Source organism: Coffea eugenioides, chromosome 8 (genome assembly GCF_003713205.1).
Source record: "Coffea eugenioides isolate CCC68of chromosome 8, Ceug_1.0, whole genome shotgun sequence".
In the NCBI taxonomy this organism is placed as follows: Eukaryota; Viridiplantae; Streptophyta; class Magnoliopsida; order Gentianales; family Rubiaceae; genus Coffea; species Coffea eugenioides.
Genome location: NC_040042.1, coordinates 43,917,036 through 43,936,206, shown reverse-complemented (window position 1 = coordinate 43,936,206; position 19,171 = coordinate 43,917,036). Strand labels below are relative to the sequence as shown.

Genomic DNA, 19,171 nt, shown 5'->3' with positions numbered 1-19,171 from the left:
AACTTTTATCTTAATTTTCCTTCCCAAAGCCAACAAAAAAAAAAAAAAAGAAGATAAAAGAAAATGACAAAGGAAAGTGCAAACACACAAATACAAAGAAAATCCATTTTCCAATGTACTAAAATTGAGGATTAACCTATACTTTGTATCAAAATTTGCTAGCCATGCGCAGGATTAATTCATGTTTTACAAACCATTTTCAGCAAATGATGCATTGATCTGATGATTTCCTCTATAGCTGTAGTTGCAGGATTAATGAAAACTGGGAATAGGCTGGAAAGACAACGAGAATAGGTAAACAATCCAAGGGGGGAAGGGGAGGAGAGTTTTGCAGCCAGCTGCTTATTTTGGTAGCGTTTTAAGAGGTTCCTTCCCACATCGACGTGTTGATCAGCAGGGATAGGCAACTGAGTACTATAAAGAGGGAAGGGGGAGAATTGGAAAACATACTTACCTGGACGGGGTCGATGGGCGATCAACGTGGTCCATGGCCTAGGTCTGGTGACCTCCATTGCACTTGGGAGGGGTGCCAGCCTAAGGTCTGCCCAAGTGGCAGAGCCTACGTCATAATTTGTGGCAGCGGGGGCCTGCGTTCGCGCGGCCCCTACCCAATTCTAAGTCTTAAACGTTTCGCCTCTGGACGGCCCAAAACAATGAGGTCTATTGTTCTTGGCGATTAGGAAACAATTTAATGAATAATGAAAAGCCTATAGCTCGTGGCCGATTTGAGCAATCAAGAAAGCGTCTAAGCTCTAAGTTAAAGGCCCAACTATGGAACAGGCCTAACATAAATGGGGGTCTGTGTGCCTAAATTAAGGGCCCATCTACAGAACAGGCCCAACCTCGCTGGGGTGCATTTTGTGTTTCACATGCTCGAGTCTTTGTTAGTTAAAATGTTGAATGTGACTTAAATCCTTTTTCGGGTTATACGAATTTTACCTATAATTAAACGCTGTTATCAATTATGTCATTGAAAGCTGCTCCCTTACAACCCTGATTAAAGAGTACTTTCTCAATTGGGTAACAAGTTCCCCATCACAAGGGTTCAATTCAAGGAGGAAAAGCTAAGAGAAAAAAGTAATAATAATAAGTGCAACTTTGAACCCTAAATCCAAAAATTTTGATATACTTTCAAAGCTAACTTTACACAATAGAAAAATTATCATTCTACAATTGTTCGTTGTCTCAGCATTCAGCACTACAATAGTAATATATTGTACTACAACAACCTAGGAGTGATGCTGGACCGAGTAGCTTTGACTCGAACTCGCAAGCTACTTGGTCAGCAGTTTGGCTCAAGGTCGTTTTGACCGAGATTGAAGTCGAGTTTGAGCTACTCGATAAAAGCAACAAGTCGAGCTCGAGTTTCAATATTTTGCACTCGAAGATTCAACGAGTCTAATCGAGTTTCTTATAATATAAAATTTAATTTTTTTTATATTTATTATCGTAAAATGTCAATAATATACTTTATTCAAAATTATATGTAAAATATTAATTTTTATTACGTGAGCTTAATTAAACTTGATTGAGTTCGAATAGGCTCGATTGAATTTGATTTGAATTGATTAAATTTAATTAAATTCGACTTAGTTATTTTACCTCAAGTCAAGCTCAAGTAGGGACTCAACTCGAACACACCCCTACCACAACCATCACTGTAACTTATAGTTAGTTATCCATGAAACAGTTTATGCTGCCTTTTGGATTGGCGATTTCGTTTTTCTCACCATAGAAGATGTCCTTTGAGACCGTGGCTTTTAACATTAATACTACCAATTGATGACAGCATTCTTCTACTTGTGCCAGGTGGGGCTATGTTTAATTTTTGTCTATAATATTCTAAAGTTTCATGGCTAAAGCATCTTGAATTCCGAGAGTAGGTAGGTGATAATATTAGTAAAATTTTACTATGGATCCACTCCTTCTTTTGGTGTACTTATTTTGCGCTCTTAGGTCGCACAACAGAAAAATCTCATAAATAGTAGTGTAGCCAAACTTTTTTGCGTGAAAAAAGAAGTGTGTATACGGTTGAGGAAAAGGTTGCCTATCGATCCCATCACACAACGCTCAAGGCCCGTTGCCTTCCACAGCCATTCGCTGGGACCGCTTTGTGCGACAAGCTCACAAAGATCAAGTCATTGATTATGTTGGATTTGGTTTGAGAGCTACATGAAACACAGTTCACATTTGAATGTTCATTCGGCTTTCAGGTTTTGGATTCAAAATACCAGTCAACAAGTTCTTCTGGCTTTTAGGGATATGAAAGAGAGAGGTCTTGGCCACGAGTAGTAGGTAGGTCCATCAATGGTTCAGCTTTAGATTTGCACACGGTTTCCTTCACCATGAATGTGATTGGTATCAAAATAATAGTTCGTGCCACATATAACTTAGACCAAAAAATTCAAAGTTTACCTTATTCGAGGGTGTATATGGTACATTTGATCATGGAATTCCTCAGTTTTTTTGATAGAATCCGTGTTGTTAAGTTTAAATGAATCTGACTGGCTGGAAAGCATATCAATTCAAGGAGACCAAGATATTACAACTTACTGGCAGATAAGAAAAAGATTAGTCTCCTTCACACACAAAAAAAAAGAAAGGAAAACATTACTAACCATTTTGAGGATGGATCATGTGTAATAATCATATAAAGCTGAACTGCCACGCGGATACGAGTGCACCAAATACCGGAAGAGAAGAACATTGCAAGCATCGATGGCGGGGTAGGCCATACATTTTGATGGGAACAGTTGACTCTTTTATTCTGTGCATATTTCTTTTTGTTTCTCTCAGACGAGTCCAATTTACTTGTCATTTTCCAAATCTAAGCATCTTCACGTATAATTTTAGCTTTACTAGATGACCACTGTTCCAAATGACGCCACGCTGCTCGGATAGAATTGAATGTGAGAGTAATGATTCAATCTACACCACCTTTATTTGTTTTCCTTTCAATATCGCGTACTAATTGTTATCATAATTGGTAGTATAATTCTGAAGATGACATATAAACCAAAAAGCAATCATGCCATCTCTTCCTAATGACATTATTCCTCGCTACCCTTTTCCCTTCTTTCACCATTCCCAACATAAAAATCAAACCAAAAAAGGGTTTAAAAACAATAAGACTGCATCGCTCATGACCCATTAGGTGTTGAAAACCACACATTACATGATGGCACCGTTTTGCGCATGTGTGTGTGTGTCACAGGAAATAGAGAGGCATAGTTGACTAGTCCAATGGATCAAGTGAAAGAACTCAGAATCCCAATGAATTTCATCCACCTTTTACTTCTTTTTGTTCTTGCTGAGGATCAATGATGGTTAGGGGTTGCCGATGGAAATTGTACTCTCATTGCAGAAGAGGCGTTTTATTGATAATTACTCGTCTTCCTTTCATTTCTATCTCGCTCTTTCCCAAAAACTTTAAGGTTGTACGTTATAGCAACTTGTCATTAATTTATTTGCAAGGCGATATATAGTAGAGTATTCATTCGAAACATTCACTATCTTCTTTTTCAGTTTGTAACTTTCTCTGTTTTGTACTTCTCTACGTAAATTGTTAATCTACATGCTATTTATAACTATGGCATCCATTCTGAAAGAAAAAACTTCACGCTACATTCTCTGTAGTAGATTATAATCTCGCCCTTTTGAAATTGATATCTTTTCATTTTTTATTAGACGATTAAAATTTTGTTCTTAAATATTAACTATTTAACAGATTGAATGAAGTTTCATGGTAAGAGCCAATAAAAATTTGATCTAATGATTAAAGTTTAGACTCTTAGAAGTTCAAGATTGAAATTTCCCTTTTTTCTCTCCCACTTCTTGAATATCAAATTCCGTTCCGTTCCTCCCCTGCTAACATAGCAAGGACAAGGAAAGTCTAGTTGAAAGCAAATGTTTGCCATTCACCTTTTGTCTTGCCATTCACAACAAAGAATCACGTGCTAATAGAATAGACAACAGAAATAGCTGAGTCTTTAACCACATTAATTGGTAATAATAGGACTTTGCAAACAAATTTATTCCCTGTGTATGAATTGTATTTCTAACTTTACCACATATCAAAATAAACTCGGTTTAGCAATTTTAATTTAATTAACTAGTCAAATTGAAAGGGAAGGGAAAAATATAATCCCAGGCATGCTATGATCATTGGAACTACCACGAATCTAAGGCACTGGTATGGTGTACAACATAGGAGTAGTAGATATAGAGGGTGAGGAGTCGTCTTTCTTGATGTAAAACTTCAATGGCTATACAAAATGAAAATCGCAATGAAACGTATGGCCTACTTGTATAATCGAGATTGCCTAAGCTTTACTCCATACCCTTTAGCAGGTAACCAACATACACTTGGAAAGGCCAGGATCAAGAAAAAGAAATGAAAGTATTGTGTGCTCTTAAATGGTACCATATATTTGACATGATAGCAAAAATAGACTTTAAAACAAGGTCGATTTCTAATGTTGCTTTGATCTCATTTCTATCAAGTTTCGTGACTTTAACAGTTAACAATAAACTTTCAAAATTTTAATAAGGATATGCTAAAATGACAGTGACACTAATTAATTAGATTCATGATGCCCCATTAGCTTAAATTAAAGCTTGATTAAGAAATTCGTCCATTTTTTTTTTATACATCATATGAAGTAAGGGTTCCTGTTGCAATTAGCAGCATAAAAGCTTAATTTAGTTTATTTTTCTTGATCTAATTGGTAGGTGAACCAATAGGAAATCGACACGGTGGACCCGTTTACTTAATGTAATTCTTCTCCTTTACAATGCAAAACTCTTTTATGTTTGTCATATGTCAAAGAGAGTGAACGTGAAGCATGCAAGGGAAAGGAATGAAGTACATTCAAAAGTCACTCGCACTTTCACTAGTAGAAGACTAGTGGGCTTTTCAAGGCGAGATTGTTTGCCCTTTCTCTTGCTAAAACGTGGAGAGCCGACGAATAATGATTTTATGTGAGCAATCATTAAAGTTGGCTTCCTTTGGCCTCAACTTGAAAGTATTACTGCCACTTGGATATTATCATCCCTTGATTGTAACTTGACCTGAGGAACGGGTTTTGAGATTTTCCATCCTCTCTTCTACCATAGACATTGCACCGTTTTGTATCAATTAGGCACCTCTGCTTCCCTATTTCGCCTGTTTATATCAGGATTGCTCAGAAAATCCATCTTGCTGTTGCGCTTGCCATGAAGGATAAGACCATATGGCACTTGATCTCATTCACTTTTTCTTTTGTGAGGGTGTACTGTTTCTAGTTCTAACACCCTTCTGCTTCGAGCGGGCCAAAATTCATCCAGCATCTGCGTCCTCTTCTTCTAACACGTATATTTGGTCCCTTCTTTTTTTGGCTGCTGAGATTTTGCCACCTGCATTAACTTATGGAACGTCTCTATTATGAGAGCACATATAATTTTGTTATGCATATTACAAGTTATATATATATATATAAATAGTCATGACCTAGACAGTGATAATCAAGAAATACAAAATATCATGACATGAATGATCGATCCCTTCTCTTTGCTCAATCAATAATATAATCAATAGGGAAATGAACACTACTATCAGGGGCAACGAAAAAGCTTCCTATATATTTGTCACACATCCAAAAGGGGTATAGAATAAATACACTAAGTAAGTAGCATGCATTGTATTTCATTTCATGGTGCGAAATAAATATGACATGACCGTATCCGCTAATGATGAAAATTATACAAATGATTAATAAAGGTTTCACAAAATAATTATTCTCCCAAACACATTACTGTACTGTCACTCCTACCAGAAAGTGAACTCCAACAATCTCCACCTTGTTGTTGGACCAAATAATGTTTCATAATTTACAATTCCAAGAATCATTGGCAAAAAATGCCATGCAGTGTTGGGATTCTAGAACTTCGATCGGCATCGACTCGAGCTGCCCACCCACGTAATATTAGCGTCTGTAACTTTAGCTTCACTTCTGAATTACTTGTAAATACTATAAAAAGCAATCAAGAATGAGAATAATTATTATATATAAACTAAGTAATTCTTGTGCACTTTTTCCTACAATTGAGCAAAAGTGCTGGGATGGATTAACCTGCCGGCACGCACAAGCACTTAATTTCACGTATTATAATAAATTCCATACGTGGCATTCAGCTCAAGTACCCCAACTCGGAAGGTGGGCCCGTAATTTAAAAAAAAATAGCCGAATTGGGGAAGGATAACCCCGTGGGGCCCACCTCGCACAAACCGGCCTGCTTGTGAACTCAATGATCAAAGAGTTAGCCCACGCCGGGCCGTTAGCCGCCACGTCCAACGAAGGCCCGAGAACAGAGACGGAAGCTCACATCATTCCGTTGATTGGGCCCCGCAGTCCAACATCTCAACGGGGTTCAAGTCAAGCTTAGGCTCACACTCGACCTGCCTTTTTTTTAAAAAAAATATATATATATATCATAACGGCTAAGCCGAGCCGAGGTAGAAGCTAGTTTTGCCCTTTTCAATTTCCTTTTTAATTTTTGTTTCCAAAAATATTTTTTAATTGATTTTCTTGATCATTTATAAAGGTGAGCGTATTTGGAGAGAGGTCTCCGTCGTAGTCGATTGGGTCGGTCTGTGGGGCCTACAACTAGTGAAAGGGAAATTGTAAAAAATTGCAGACCAACCAACCTGAGTCTGCCTACGGTTGCCGGTCGGGGCTTCAACATATAATTTATTATCTAAAAAATCCCTCTCCAAAACCTAGGAAAGCTTCTTCCACACCAATTTTAGTTTTTGATTCTCTATGAAATGTACTTTGAGTACCCTTGTCTTTGCTAAATTAATACTTGTTTAACTCGCAAAAAGGTAGCTGTTGTGGAAGAGGGTGTAGACCAATCAGCTTTTAGTTTCTGACCTTTCTTCGTGATGTTGTTGTTTTTTATACAGGTTGGCGTGGTCGAACCACATGGAACCCCTTATAAGTTTATGAAATTGCATTTTTAACTTCAGTAGATATATATATATATATATATATATATATATATATTTTTTTTCCGCCTTGGATTACCACAAGGGGCAGCCTTAGACCTTGTTTTGATTTTCGCAGCATGCGGGTAAAACTCTAAAATGATTGGGATGTTACAGTGCGGAGTGTTTTATTGTACACAACACAGTTTCTTGCATCAAGAAATGTACAGTCTCTTTTGTTTCTTAAAAATATTTTGTTTGGCATAGACTTTATGGAAATATCAACTCATTGTGCATAGAGCGTGCTTAAAGGAGGTTCCCATTGTTTTTCGGGAGTCGGAAAATTGTACCCTTGAAAGAGAAATAGAAGCCAAAAAACAAAAATGATAATTGAAAACACTCCACGAAATTTTTTTGCATACGTTCTTAGGCAGTAAATGGAGTTTTCTTACGGGTATTCATCGTTACACTTTATCAGGGTCTCATAAATTGAGTTCCGTCTAATTCAAATCAATTCGTATAATTTTTATTATATATGATGTAAATTTGTATAGTTTTGATGTAATTGCCAATTTAGTTGTATGCATTAATACATTCAAATTTACATTTATATTATATGAGTTTACATTAAAAGTTATAACAGTTATACTAACTAATTTGAATGGAACAAAACTCAACTTATGAGACTCTAATCTATACATGAAGCTACCTTAACTTCACCACCTCCAACCCCACCCCCCTCCCACCTCCCAAAAAAAAAAAAATATTGTTGGAAAAAAAATTACTAGAAGAAGATTATTATTTTTTTTTAAAACAAAAGTAAAAGCATGAGTTAGTCTTTGGTCGGGTGGGTGTGTTTGTGGGGAGGGCTTTAAGAAGACCTAATGAAGCATGCCGTCAGATTCTGACGCTCTTTCACCACCGTCTGTGTGTCCCCTAAGCCAACCTCATCGATCAGTTGTAGTATTTTGTAGCTGACAAAGCTAATAGCTTGTGTGTTTTGGTCTCTATCAGTTGCTGGTGGGAGGTGGTGGAGTAATCAATCGCCACCATTTTCTCCGCCTCCCTTTTTTCCCGCATTAAAGCTTTTCCAGCAATCAAGCTCATAGCAATATGCTCAAAAAGAATGCATCCCTAGTGTGAGAAACATATAAATACGTGCACAAGCTGAGAGAGGTAGAAAGAGAGAGAGAGAGAAAGGGCAGTTGAAGAGGGTTCTTGAAGAGGTATAGCGTAGCATAAAATGGACAACAAGCCCATTTTGTTTGCTTGATTTCAAATTTGCTTCTTTTTTTCTTGGTTGATTACCATATTCTTTCTTCCTTCTAACTTTTCTCTCTTCTTTTTCTTTGGGATCTGATCATTCTTGACAACAAGAAGACAAAGTTTGTCAGGTGTACAACCAGAATTTGAGCATACTTCAATTCCCGAGGAAAACCCTTTTGTATCAAACATTCTTTCTAGGCTTTTCTTTTTCTGTCTGCTTCAGTGGGCTCAAAAGTTGCAAGAGAGTGACGAGCACTTCCCAGAAAAAGAATTTTAAATGCTTTCACTTCACTGATTGGTTGGCAAGAAGTTTGGATTCAATTAAGAAACATTTTCCGAAGAATTTTTCAGTACTTTTAAAGGATTCTCGAGGTTGTCTTCTTATCCTCACAACTCTTCAACCTTCTTCTGATGACAATCTTGGTTCTTATTAGATTTTTTGGCTGCCTTGGTTTCAAAAGCCATGAATGCCATCTTTCTTTCATCCTTGTTGAAGTTTTTGCTTTCCCCAACTCTTGTAGCTAACCTAAAAGGAAAAAAAAAAAAAGAATTGTAGCTAAAGCTTTTAGTCTTCAAGGATGGCTTTTCTCCAAGTATGTCGATTAGACGGTTTCATATGTTGATCGAGGCTTTTCATGCTTGTTTTTTGTTGTTAATTTGTGCTGTTATTGTTACCATCTTTTTCTTTGTTATCCTTCGATTTAGTTGATAATCTATGTAGGAAGGTTAAAAAAAACTAAACTTTAGTCTCAAATAGTGGACATAAGGATGCATGATGCTATGAGTAACAACAGATCCTTGGAGGATAATTGAAAATTCTTGATGATAAATCATTCTTTTTCATTTACTGCCTGTTATGCCTATGTATGCATCATCTGTGTCTTCTTAAAAAGTAAAGGCAATAAAAATTTTTGATTACGCATTATTCCTAGCTAGTTTCACTTTATGAGTGGAGCAAACGCCTTTTCTATGCCAGTTTTCGTTCAGGTTTCAAGCCTCAAGGAAAAGCAAACTCGAGTACTCGTACCTACATCCTCCAAGCACCAATAACTATAATCAAGCTCACATTTTCGCCTTGGAGTTTCTTGTCTTCTTCCTCCAGAAATCACATATGCAGTACATGCTGGTCATTTGAAGTTCTTGGTCATATATGGTTTGTTGAGCCTGTATTTTGATAACTTGATTTTAAATAATTAATTTTGCCACATGATTTTTTGAATCAATCTGATTTTTTCAAATATATATATATATATATATATTAAAGAGATAAGAATTAATCCAGATTTTGATCCATTTCTTAACCGTCAAAACCTTTAATTTGATTGGGATTAAGGCCTTAATACAGTTTAGCTTCTAGACATGCTTCTGTTTGCCAGATTTATCCAAGCTTTCATTACTTGGTGGCTTGCACAGGAAGAACCAGGAGCTTTTATGTTTTTAGGGCACATAATCATATGTTTTTAGGGCGCATAATCATATAAACTAAAGCATTGTTTTCTCAGGCCTTTGTTAATAGAAACTAATTTTAACTTGCAAATTAGAAATACACATAATTTTTCTTTTCCCACTAAAATAGGGCTTATTAATGTACTTCAATATATGCAACTTCTTCTTGCTCATCTTTGTCCGTAATACTTGTTGTATTTTGCCTCTTAAATTCCTTTTCCAAGTACAAATGGATTCCATGCTCACTCTTTTCACCATCCCAGTTAAAAGTTTTTATGATTTTTACAAAGTTTTCGTGGTTTTCATTCTTAGCAAAAGTATTCCAAAAATTTTGCGATTGTCTGTACACTCCTAACTGGTACTCATGTTCTGTGCTCAGCAATGACTGTTAGTCTCCTTTGCTAGCCAGTACAAGTCCATTCGGAGCCTTTTAAGATTTTTTTACCAATGTCACTGTAAATTTAGTGTTACTCTTGTTTCGACTGCAAAGAGCTATTCATAATAATTAGAAAATTAAGAGAGATTTCTTTCTAAAGTTTCTCTTCAACCATATATATGTTCCCTTCTTCCTCTAATTTTTCCTTGGTTTCTGCTTGTGTAAATTCGATACTTCTCCTTCTCAATTTCCTATATAGTTTTACATCGTGGATAAAAGGATAACAGACAACCTTTTACTTAAAGTATAGTTTTGGTGGAATTTTTGGCGCCTCCTTTTTTCTATGAAGACAGTTGTGTCTGTACCTCCTCTTTTTGCACAATGCTAATTTCAAGCAAACAACTATAATCTCACGTTCTCCTTCTATTGTAGAAAAGGCTTTAGGCTTCAGAAAATATTTCTCTAAGAGTTGCTACCTCCTTGTTGATCAAAACTTTGTCTAATATCGTCCTTTTATCCCATTTGAGACTACTGGCAAACAGTTTCTCCATTTGAAGTGTGAATGTGATCATTCATCTGTTTCTTTTCACTCTACGCACTCTTTGATCGCTTATGATTTGGTGTAGATGATGTCCATTCAGACAAAAGTACTCCAACTCCCTCCAATCTGACTAGTATTTTTCTTTTTATTTTTTGGAGAAGTTAGCTAACTTGGAATGAATGTTCATTTCTAATAGTTCCATATTTTATGCATCAATCACATTTCTTAAACTTATTTCTGGTATCCAGTATATGAAACATATAAAAGTGCAGAAACTTGAACAATGAATGAAGGAAAATTTTTGTGTTTTCGGTGGTAAACGGATTCTTACTTCCCAGCCTTGGAGATTTTTTGCGTTAAGTCATCTTCATTTTTTGAATAACATTGCAAGTGAACATATAATTGTCATAGGTAGTAGAAGCTTTTTGCCAAGTTGCATACTTGCATTAACCTTGGTAACACATTTCATAGCTTAGTTATCAATTGAGAGATGGCAAAGTAAGATGCCTCCCTTTTTCTTTTTACATTTCTCTATGCTAATGTTGGTGTTGCCACGGCTAATACCTTCTCCTTGTCCAATGCAGGTCTTCCTCTGCACTTGAAAGAACATGAATACTTTTTCACACGTTCCTCCAGGTTTTAGATTCCATCCTACAGATGAAGAATTAGTTGACTACTATCTACGGAAGAAGATTGCTTCAAAAAGAATTGATCTAGATGTAATTAAGGATGTTGATCTTTACAGAATCGAACCATGGGATCTTCAAGGTAGCATTTATTTATCAATTTTGATGATGATTTTCTAAATTCAGGAGAAAACCCTCACTCATTGTCCTGAAATTTTTATTTGAACAGAACTTTGCAAGATAAGTACAGAGGAGCAGAATGAGTGGTATTTCTTTAGTCATAAGGATAAGAAGTATCCAACTGGAACACGCACTAATAGAGCTACAAAAGCAGGATTCTGGAAAGCTACAGGAAGAGACAAAGCTATTTACTCTAAGCATAGTTTAATTGGCATGAGAAAGACCTTGGTATTTTATAAAGGTCGAGCCCCAAATGGACAAAAATCAGACTGGATAATGCATGAATACAGACTAGAAACCAATGAGAATGGGACTCCTCAGGCAAGTATTAAATTTAGACTAATACATCCGAGATGCCTGCTTAACTTGCAAAAACTATAAAAGAATATATCATACATCAGCATTCCATTTCTTCTGCATGGCAATTTCCTCCATGCCCTTAATTAACAATTATCTCTTCAAAAAAAGATGTGTATATCTTGATGAACAAAACCTTTTCCGAAATAAAATTTCAGCTCTCTCGATTCCATGCATCAACTGTTTTTTCTTTCTTTTTTTTTCTCCCGGAAATACTTAGATACTAAATTCTGGGGTTAAACCTGTTGACCCAGATGATGGCATTTATCTGGTCTGCATGTTATTTGAAAACAAAGTTCAGGAGAATAGTTTTAAATTTAGCCGCTTCTTTATGTGCTGATGTTTTATGATCTAATTCTCAATTCCTTCTTTAAACCTACTTCAGGAATATTCTCGTACCATTTACATGTCCTATATATTATACCTGTAGCCTTCTTTGCCGTCATGAAAATGGAAATAACAAATGCATCGCATCAGTTTGTTCTTTATTTTATCAAAGGACGACCTGTGCTTAATCTATTTTGAGACCAAAAAAGACTTTAAGCCTAATACAAGATGTTTCTGATTGAACCAGGAAGAAGGATGGGTTGTGTGTAGGGTGTTCAAGAAGAGATTGCCAACTGTACGGAAGGAAGGAGACCTCGAGTCACTATGTTGGTACGATGATCAAGTTTCTTTCATGCCCGAATTTGACTCTCCAAGGCGGATACCTCATTCATATTCATCATACAATCCTCAGTATTCCTGCAAGCAAGAGTTTGAACTGCAAAACAACATCCCCCAGGATGTATTCCTCCAGCTTCCTCAACTTGAGAGCCCTAGAGTTCCACAGTCGATCACCAATGTAAGCTGCAGTTTAATGGTACCATACGGTTTTGATAGGAGCAGTGGAAGCATTTTACAGTCTTCAACCCTTGCACATGAAGCACCACATCTGCAACAAAGCCACCAACCCCAAATAGTTTACATTAACAACACTGATCAAGGTGTTGAACAAGTGACTGATTGGCGAGTTCTCGACAAGTTTGTCGCATCTCAGCTAAGTCATGAAGATGCAGCAAAGCAGACTGCCTATTCTGATGGGCCTTCTTCACTTCAAGTGGCAGAACACATGAGCATGCTAGTGAATGATGAATCAAAGCAACAAGAAATGACGTCACCAGAATTTGGCTGTGTATCCGCCCCGAGTCCTCAAGTGATCTTTGGAAGTAAGAATATGTTAATTTAACTACAATTACATATAGTACTAATCAGTCATAGGAAGGTACTACAAATAGAAGAAAGAAATGTGACAACAGTTTCTGTACATAATAAATTGCTAAGTACTACTAAGTAGCTATTTGGTTGCTTGTACACAATGTACTAATGTTCAGAGGCATATATAGGTTCATGAGAGACACCTACTAATAAGTATATATGGATGCGTATATGGTTTGTAAGCTATAAGTGCTGGTGACACTACTACTGTGGGATTGTTGAATATGTTTCCTTTTATTGAGGTTCAACAAGCACTTAAATGGTTGCTTTTTGCAACTTTTGAAGTTTATTTTGGGTTTTTCTCTGTCCAAAAATGGAATCTTAATTACAGATACTCAATGGCATCATTCCTTCTTTTGTATATTTTCTAACGTTTTATCATATTATTCTCTCTTTATTGAGATGTTCATGAATTGAAATTACTGAAAAATATATAGAAAAAACGAACAACTCAATCACAGCATGCAGCACAAGCAAGTTGCGACACAGTCTAAAAACAAAATGATGCAGGTTTTCTTCTTTTGTTTTTTTTCATCCTTTTCCTTGGGGTTATCATGAGTCGAAATACTGAGGTACTAGGCAGAAGAAGGTGTGCATCTTTGAATTTCGCGTAGTTTCTTTCTATGAATAAGAAAATCCAATAATGGGCTACTATTAACTAGAGAATGCAGAAGGCATGGTATTATTTCCCCCGGTTTATACAAGCAGATGACTTCAAACTACTAGAGCAAAAGCAAAAGGTTTTCGAATTACCTGTAATTTTTCTCCACGACATGCTTCAAGAGTGCTATTCTTAAGGCTTATTATCCTGTTTTGACAATAAACTCTTAAAAATGCATGTGGACAACCAATTTCCATGCAGACAGAAGAATGATCCACATGTCGATGCTTTACTAGGAACTTCTATTACATGGCTCGTGGATTTTACTAGAGGGCATACCTCCTCAAGGACCAAACAATTTCGGAAAATACTGTTCTAACAAGAGATTGTGCATACAAGTTTGCAACTTTAGCCGGTGTAACTCCTGTACAAAAGCCATTTCTTTTATGTTACTATCACCAAACAAAAGTTCTAGCAATGAAATTTGATTGTGGAATCTGGCGAAGAATAACTTGCTAGACAAGTAGAAATGCATGCGTTTTGTACCATCCGGATGAACACAGCCCCAAAACCCCCTTGATCGCCTAAATGTTTCATGCCAGAAGACTGTCAATTTGGATGTTTGTACGGTCTCTCAAAACTTGTCAAATACTTGTTCGATGGATGAAGTTCACAAATATGGAGTAATAATTGTGATGAGACATTCTTATTCACTGGGTATAAATAAACATGACCAGACTATCTATCTGCTAAAACTTTGGAAGTTGATATGGTATATTAGCGCTGCAAGGGAAGCCATGGCCTTATTGGTAAAATCTGAGCACTTGGGAAGGAAAAATAGTTTGAACACCACAAGAGACAGGAAGAAAAGAACGAAGTATTTACTTTCCTGCTGAAGAAATTTTTTTTAACGAGGCCTAAACTACCCGAAAAGTAGTCTCTCGTGGTGTTTTGAGTTTGAAAGGAAAGAGTTGGAGATTCTGTAAGGTCAAGAATCAGGGAACTAACTAAGGTAGACAAAATTTGATCGAGTTGGCTTTTAATACTTGGAAAAAGAGACTTGTAGTTGTTTTGTTCATTATTATGCAATGAAAGTGAGAAACAAGAATTATCTTTCTTGTTTGACCTGTAACATCATTTTTACTTGGCTTGAATTCATGCTTGAAAGTACCTTTCAAGCAATGCCAATTTCACAGCAGACACAATAAGTGAGCGTGCTTTCATGGGCTCATAATTCTCTCTCTCTCTCTCTCTCTCTCATGTTGAGCGCTGGCTTGCTAGGGCAAGATCGAGGGCCAGTGGGGTTATGGTAGAAAAAACCATTGAGGGAATTAATTAAGTTGAATGGCTATTCTTAATAGATTGTTCATGCAATATCCCGTATAGGCTATATGTGAGGAAGGCATTAGTTTCTCTTCACTTCTTAGTTTAACTCATTTAGCTCTCACTTTTAACAGTTGTGGAACATTTGTCCATTTGGAATTTTTTTCCCCGAAGTGTTGAATATTTTACTTGTGCAGTCTCTTGATTAGCTTTAAAGAATGATAAGTAATGGTGTCACTAAGATTTCTGCAAATTTCAGGAGGAAGCAAGTCAAGCCATGCGCACTGATGCATTGCATGTGAAATGTGTGGCCATATTATTAGGGTTACTAAACACATTGTCTGCAGGCCAAGAAATTGCAAGTGCCTTTGAATTGTGATTGACTATATTATAATAAAATTCCATGTGGGCATGTATCATTTGTCTGCCTTTTTACTCCCCAGATACCAGACCTTTGCTGGCCCTCAATTCCTCACGTTAAGGATAGGGATTCGTGGATTAGAACCCAAAAAAAAAAAAAGGTGTACCTCTCTGTGTACGAAGACTGTCTTTTGTAGTGCGTATAATATATGTACTTTCATATTCCTATACTCTGAAATATTAATGGTCGTCGTCTCTCGAGTATGCAGAATGAAAGGTACTTATAATATGTCTTACCTCAGTCTATAATGCTTAACTCAATCTTTAAAAATAAAGTTCCAGTGCTTCCTTTCTTCTAGTCAGGTAAAAGATGACCTGATTAGATCAAAATGGTACTCTTTGAATTTTTTTCAAGATAGATAGATTCGAACTCCCAACTTATAATCCACCATCTTTAGTGGTCACTGAGTCACGACTCAGTGGTTTAGGCGAAAGATGACTTCTCTTCATAGGTAATGACTACTCTTAATTTCAACTATGCATAAATTGCCCTTTTCGCTAACCTATTTCACGCACATTAGATGAAAAAGAAGAAGAGAGAGAGACAAACTAGTTTATGCTTTCTTGGTAAGTATTTTTACTTTGTCATATCCTCGTGATTAACCAACGAGATTTTTTGCTCTAAAGTCGAAAAAAGAATACCGATGAGGCTTTGGCTCAAAATTCAAATAAAATTCCTCAATCATCTGCTAATGAAACTACGGTTTAGTCATGACAAAACAACTACAAATTAGAGTTGGAAAGTTAAAAGGTGATATGATACAGCTCTAAGCAAAAAAATGTCACTTTTAGTATCCAGTATTATATTGACTTTTTTCTCTTGTAATTGTGCGTGGATTTGTACCTTATGCTTCTAGTTCCGTGAAAAAAAATTTTCCTCATTCAGTTTTCTTAACATTGAAAGGCAGAATTCCATGGCCCATAGTTGCTGCAAAATCTTTATACTTACTGACCTTCAAATTTTGGTACAGGCCGATGTCTATTTTGGCCGCACTGTCCAATTTCATTAAAAAAAAAAAATTGTCAATGAAGTTCAAGAATCACCATATGATTCAAGGGAATGCCAGTGCATGAGTTCAAAAAATGGTACTCTACGAGTTCATGATGAAGCTAGCCAAGTCAATTTAATAAGTTAAATACACCTTCATACTAAAGCTGGTACTGCTTGTCATTAATTTTTATACAATTTGCAACACTTTTGAGAACTTAATTTGAGGAAATGCCAAATAATTTTGGTTTAATGGTCAAGAGATTCTTAATTCAAGTATAGAATTTATACGTGAGTTTGTTTTAACTATATGCATGTTAGTAATTGGCACAGTAATTTTTCAGTTGTAATCTGTTTTGCGTTGCCCAATTGTGGATTCTTGTAATTTCGTTCAAAAAGAACGAAGCATACTCAAACGAATTGATAATAAGTAAGTGCATGGCGTGGGATACAAATGGTACAGATGAGATAACTACATTGCATGGAATAAACAGTAGAACAAAATCCAGAATCAAAAGAAGTGCAGTTTTTCAACAAACAATCTAATATTCACTATCCTAGACAAATTGATCTAATAACTTTCTCTTTGATTGTAAACTCTAGTTGATTTGTACAGACGTATAACTACACAGCATACTCAATGAAGAATATTATTCAAACTAATGAAAGATAATATATTCATGCTACAGTCCAATTGCATTTAATTAAAAGAAATCAAATTACGCCTTCTCCAGATGAGTTTGCATCCTGAGTAAGTACATTCAAATGCCTGCTCAGTTTTCCTACAGATGGAAGAATTGCTAAGTAGGAAATGTTGTAATTTATTCGCCTTAAACTTTCTTTTTTTCCTTCAATTTCATTCAGAAATACTCCAGAAATTATTATAGTGTTTGTCCTATCCTAGAGTCCCTATATATTCAGTCCATTACAATGTCATCCAGTATATACTTGTCCGTATATGGTTGGAGTATCCTCTTTTTTCTTTTATGTTGTTAGGAAATACGACTAAACTGGTAGTAAAGTGGATATGTTTTATGAGCAGTAAAAAAGTTTTGACACAAAAGCGATGATAATTGTGGAAATAGACTTGACAAGAAAAGAGGGCACAATGGCTGATGGGAAACTCTTGAGAGGAGTCCACAACGGGGACAGCAGTTTCTGTGTTGGGGAATTGCTGGTGCACACTTTATCTTTGAGAATTCAACAAGTAAAGACGAAGCAATTTGATTGAATTCTTTAATCATTAGAGCTATGGCTAGCTACGAGCCTTGACTTGCAGGTTGACACATCATATGCTTCTTGCTTATCCCTTCTAACTATGTGCAAGACTTGGAGCCCGATTGGATTGAATTCTTCGAAAAATTTTTAAAAAAAATATTACTAGAACACATTTTATAAAATATGATATATATGTAACATAAAAAATGATTAAAAATATGAAAAGAAATCTTTTCATAAAAATCTAAAAATTTTACGGTAAGAGATAGCAATCCAAACAAGGCTGTCCAACAAAATAGCAAAGAAACACATGCCACATCGATAGTAAGACCGGAAGTAGTATTCACACTCTCAAATTTGTCTCTTACAATTTAATTTACGCATTGAATAAAATACCGTCCAAGAGTACTGTGAGAGGGTAATTTGGAAGTGTCAATAATATCACCTCCAAAGACAGCTACAAACGTTTAATGCTACCAACAAAAATGGATAACTTTAAAAATCAAGGTTCCCTTCAAGTTTAATTACGTTTACCTCCCTTGGCAGTGACATAAATTAATAAGCTCTACAAATTAATATCCAGTAATGGTGTGGATCAATTGAGTTGGGCACAATTGATTTGATATTTTGCAAGTGTGGTTACAAATGGAATTTTTGCTATCACTTACACTTTTCTTTCATAATGTGTATAACAACTCTCTAGGTGTGTTGTTAATTCTTGCTTGTTTTTAGATTCTGTTAAATTTTCTTAATGTTTCTTAAAATTTCTATTCTACACCAATTGACGAGAGCCTGTGAGCTAGTGTCCTTTGTTTAATATTCTAAAGATCAAACAGTACTAATGGAGAGGGGAAGTCCAAGCGGGTTGTTAATTACTTGAAATATTTTGACCTTCACAACCTTGCTACATGAAACCACAAACTACCACAAACTAAGAGATGTAGATGTAATTTATGAAACAAAAGAGGTGCAAATTGAAATTGTCATAAACCTTCCAGGAGATGCACTCGAAGATATTACATGAAGAAGCTGCCTTTTGTTAATGAATTAACCTCAAGCTAAACACTTGATATCCATTCCCTACGAGTACAATTTTTTTTTTTTTTATTTGGGTTGCCAATACATTTTGCACATTTATGCAGGTGAATGAAACAGTTATTATCTTCCGTTCAATGTTTTCTAGCACTAAAAATCAGGAGGAGCCCTTGAGGTGGGGATAAGGAGGAATATGAAAAGGATTAGGGTTGCAGGCCTAATGATTACTTCAATTGATGCCCTGTGGCATAATTAAGCTTTTCAAAGCTCACAAATTCATCAAACTCCAAATGATTGGGACCACATTTCTTAACCATAATGCTTTGCAGTACTCTAGAGATGGCAAATTGATGACTACCACATCAAGAAAGTACAACCATGGTACCGAGCCATTTGAACTAGGAATGTTGTGACAGCTATATTGTCTGATACTTGTATGGATCAATTTAAACGAACATAAAAGGATTTTTCATGATTTGGTTTGGTAGAGTACTGTTAAATGGAACTTCAGAAGTTGGGCAAAAAGATATGGTGGGATTTTCCACATGGAAGTTCCCCAATCTGCTTTGGTGC

At 36.0% G+C, this 19,171-nt stretch overlaps 1 protein-coding gene and 1 non-coding gene across 2 annotated transcripts; both read left to right on the top strand.

Annotated features, from left to right (window-relative positions):
* The first annotated feature begins 446 nt into the window (after window positions 1–446).
* LOC113781758 lies at window positions 447–608 on the top strand. Its single transcript, XR_003469665.1, has one exon. It is a non-coding gene; the product is annotated as a U1 spliceosomal RNA (small nuclear RNA).
* A 10,593-nt stretch (window positions 609–11,201) lies between these two features.
* On the top strand, window positions 11,202–13,250 carry LOC113781340 (NAC domain-containing protein 7-like). Its single transcript, XM_027327257.1, has 3 exons — window positions 11,202–11,361; window positions 11,449–11,720; window positions 12,331–13,250. Exons 1-3 carry the CDS (start codon window positions 11,202–11,204, stop codon window positions 12,982–12,984), a joined length of 1,086 nt encoding a protein of 361 aa, XP_027183058.1. The 3' UTR covers window positions 12,985–13,250.
* Window positions 13,251–19,171: the final 5,921 nt, after the last annotated feature.

Bases quoted from the DNA above. Each gene is read 5' to 3' on its own strand.
- LOC113781340 (XM_027327257.1), top strand. From the start codon at position 11,202: ATGAATACTTTTTCACACGTTCCTCCAGGTTTTAGATTCCATCCTACA. The intron at 11,362-11,448 runs GTAGCATTTATT...TTATTTGAACAG, and splicing joins CGAACCATGGGATCTTCAAG to AACTTTGCAAGATAAGTACA. The intron at 11,721-12,330 runs GCAAGTATTAAA...TGATTGAACCAG, and splicing joins ATGAGAATGGGACTCCTCAG to GAAGAAGGATGGGTTGTGTG.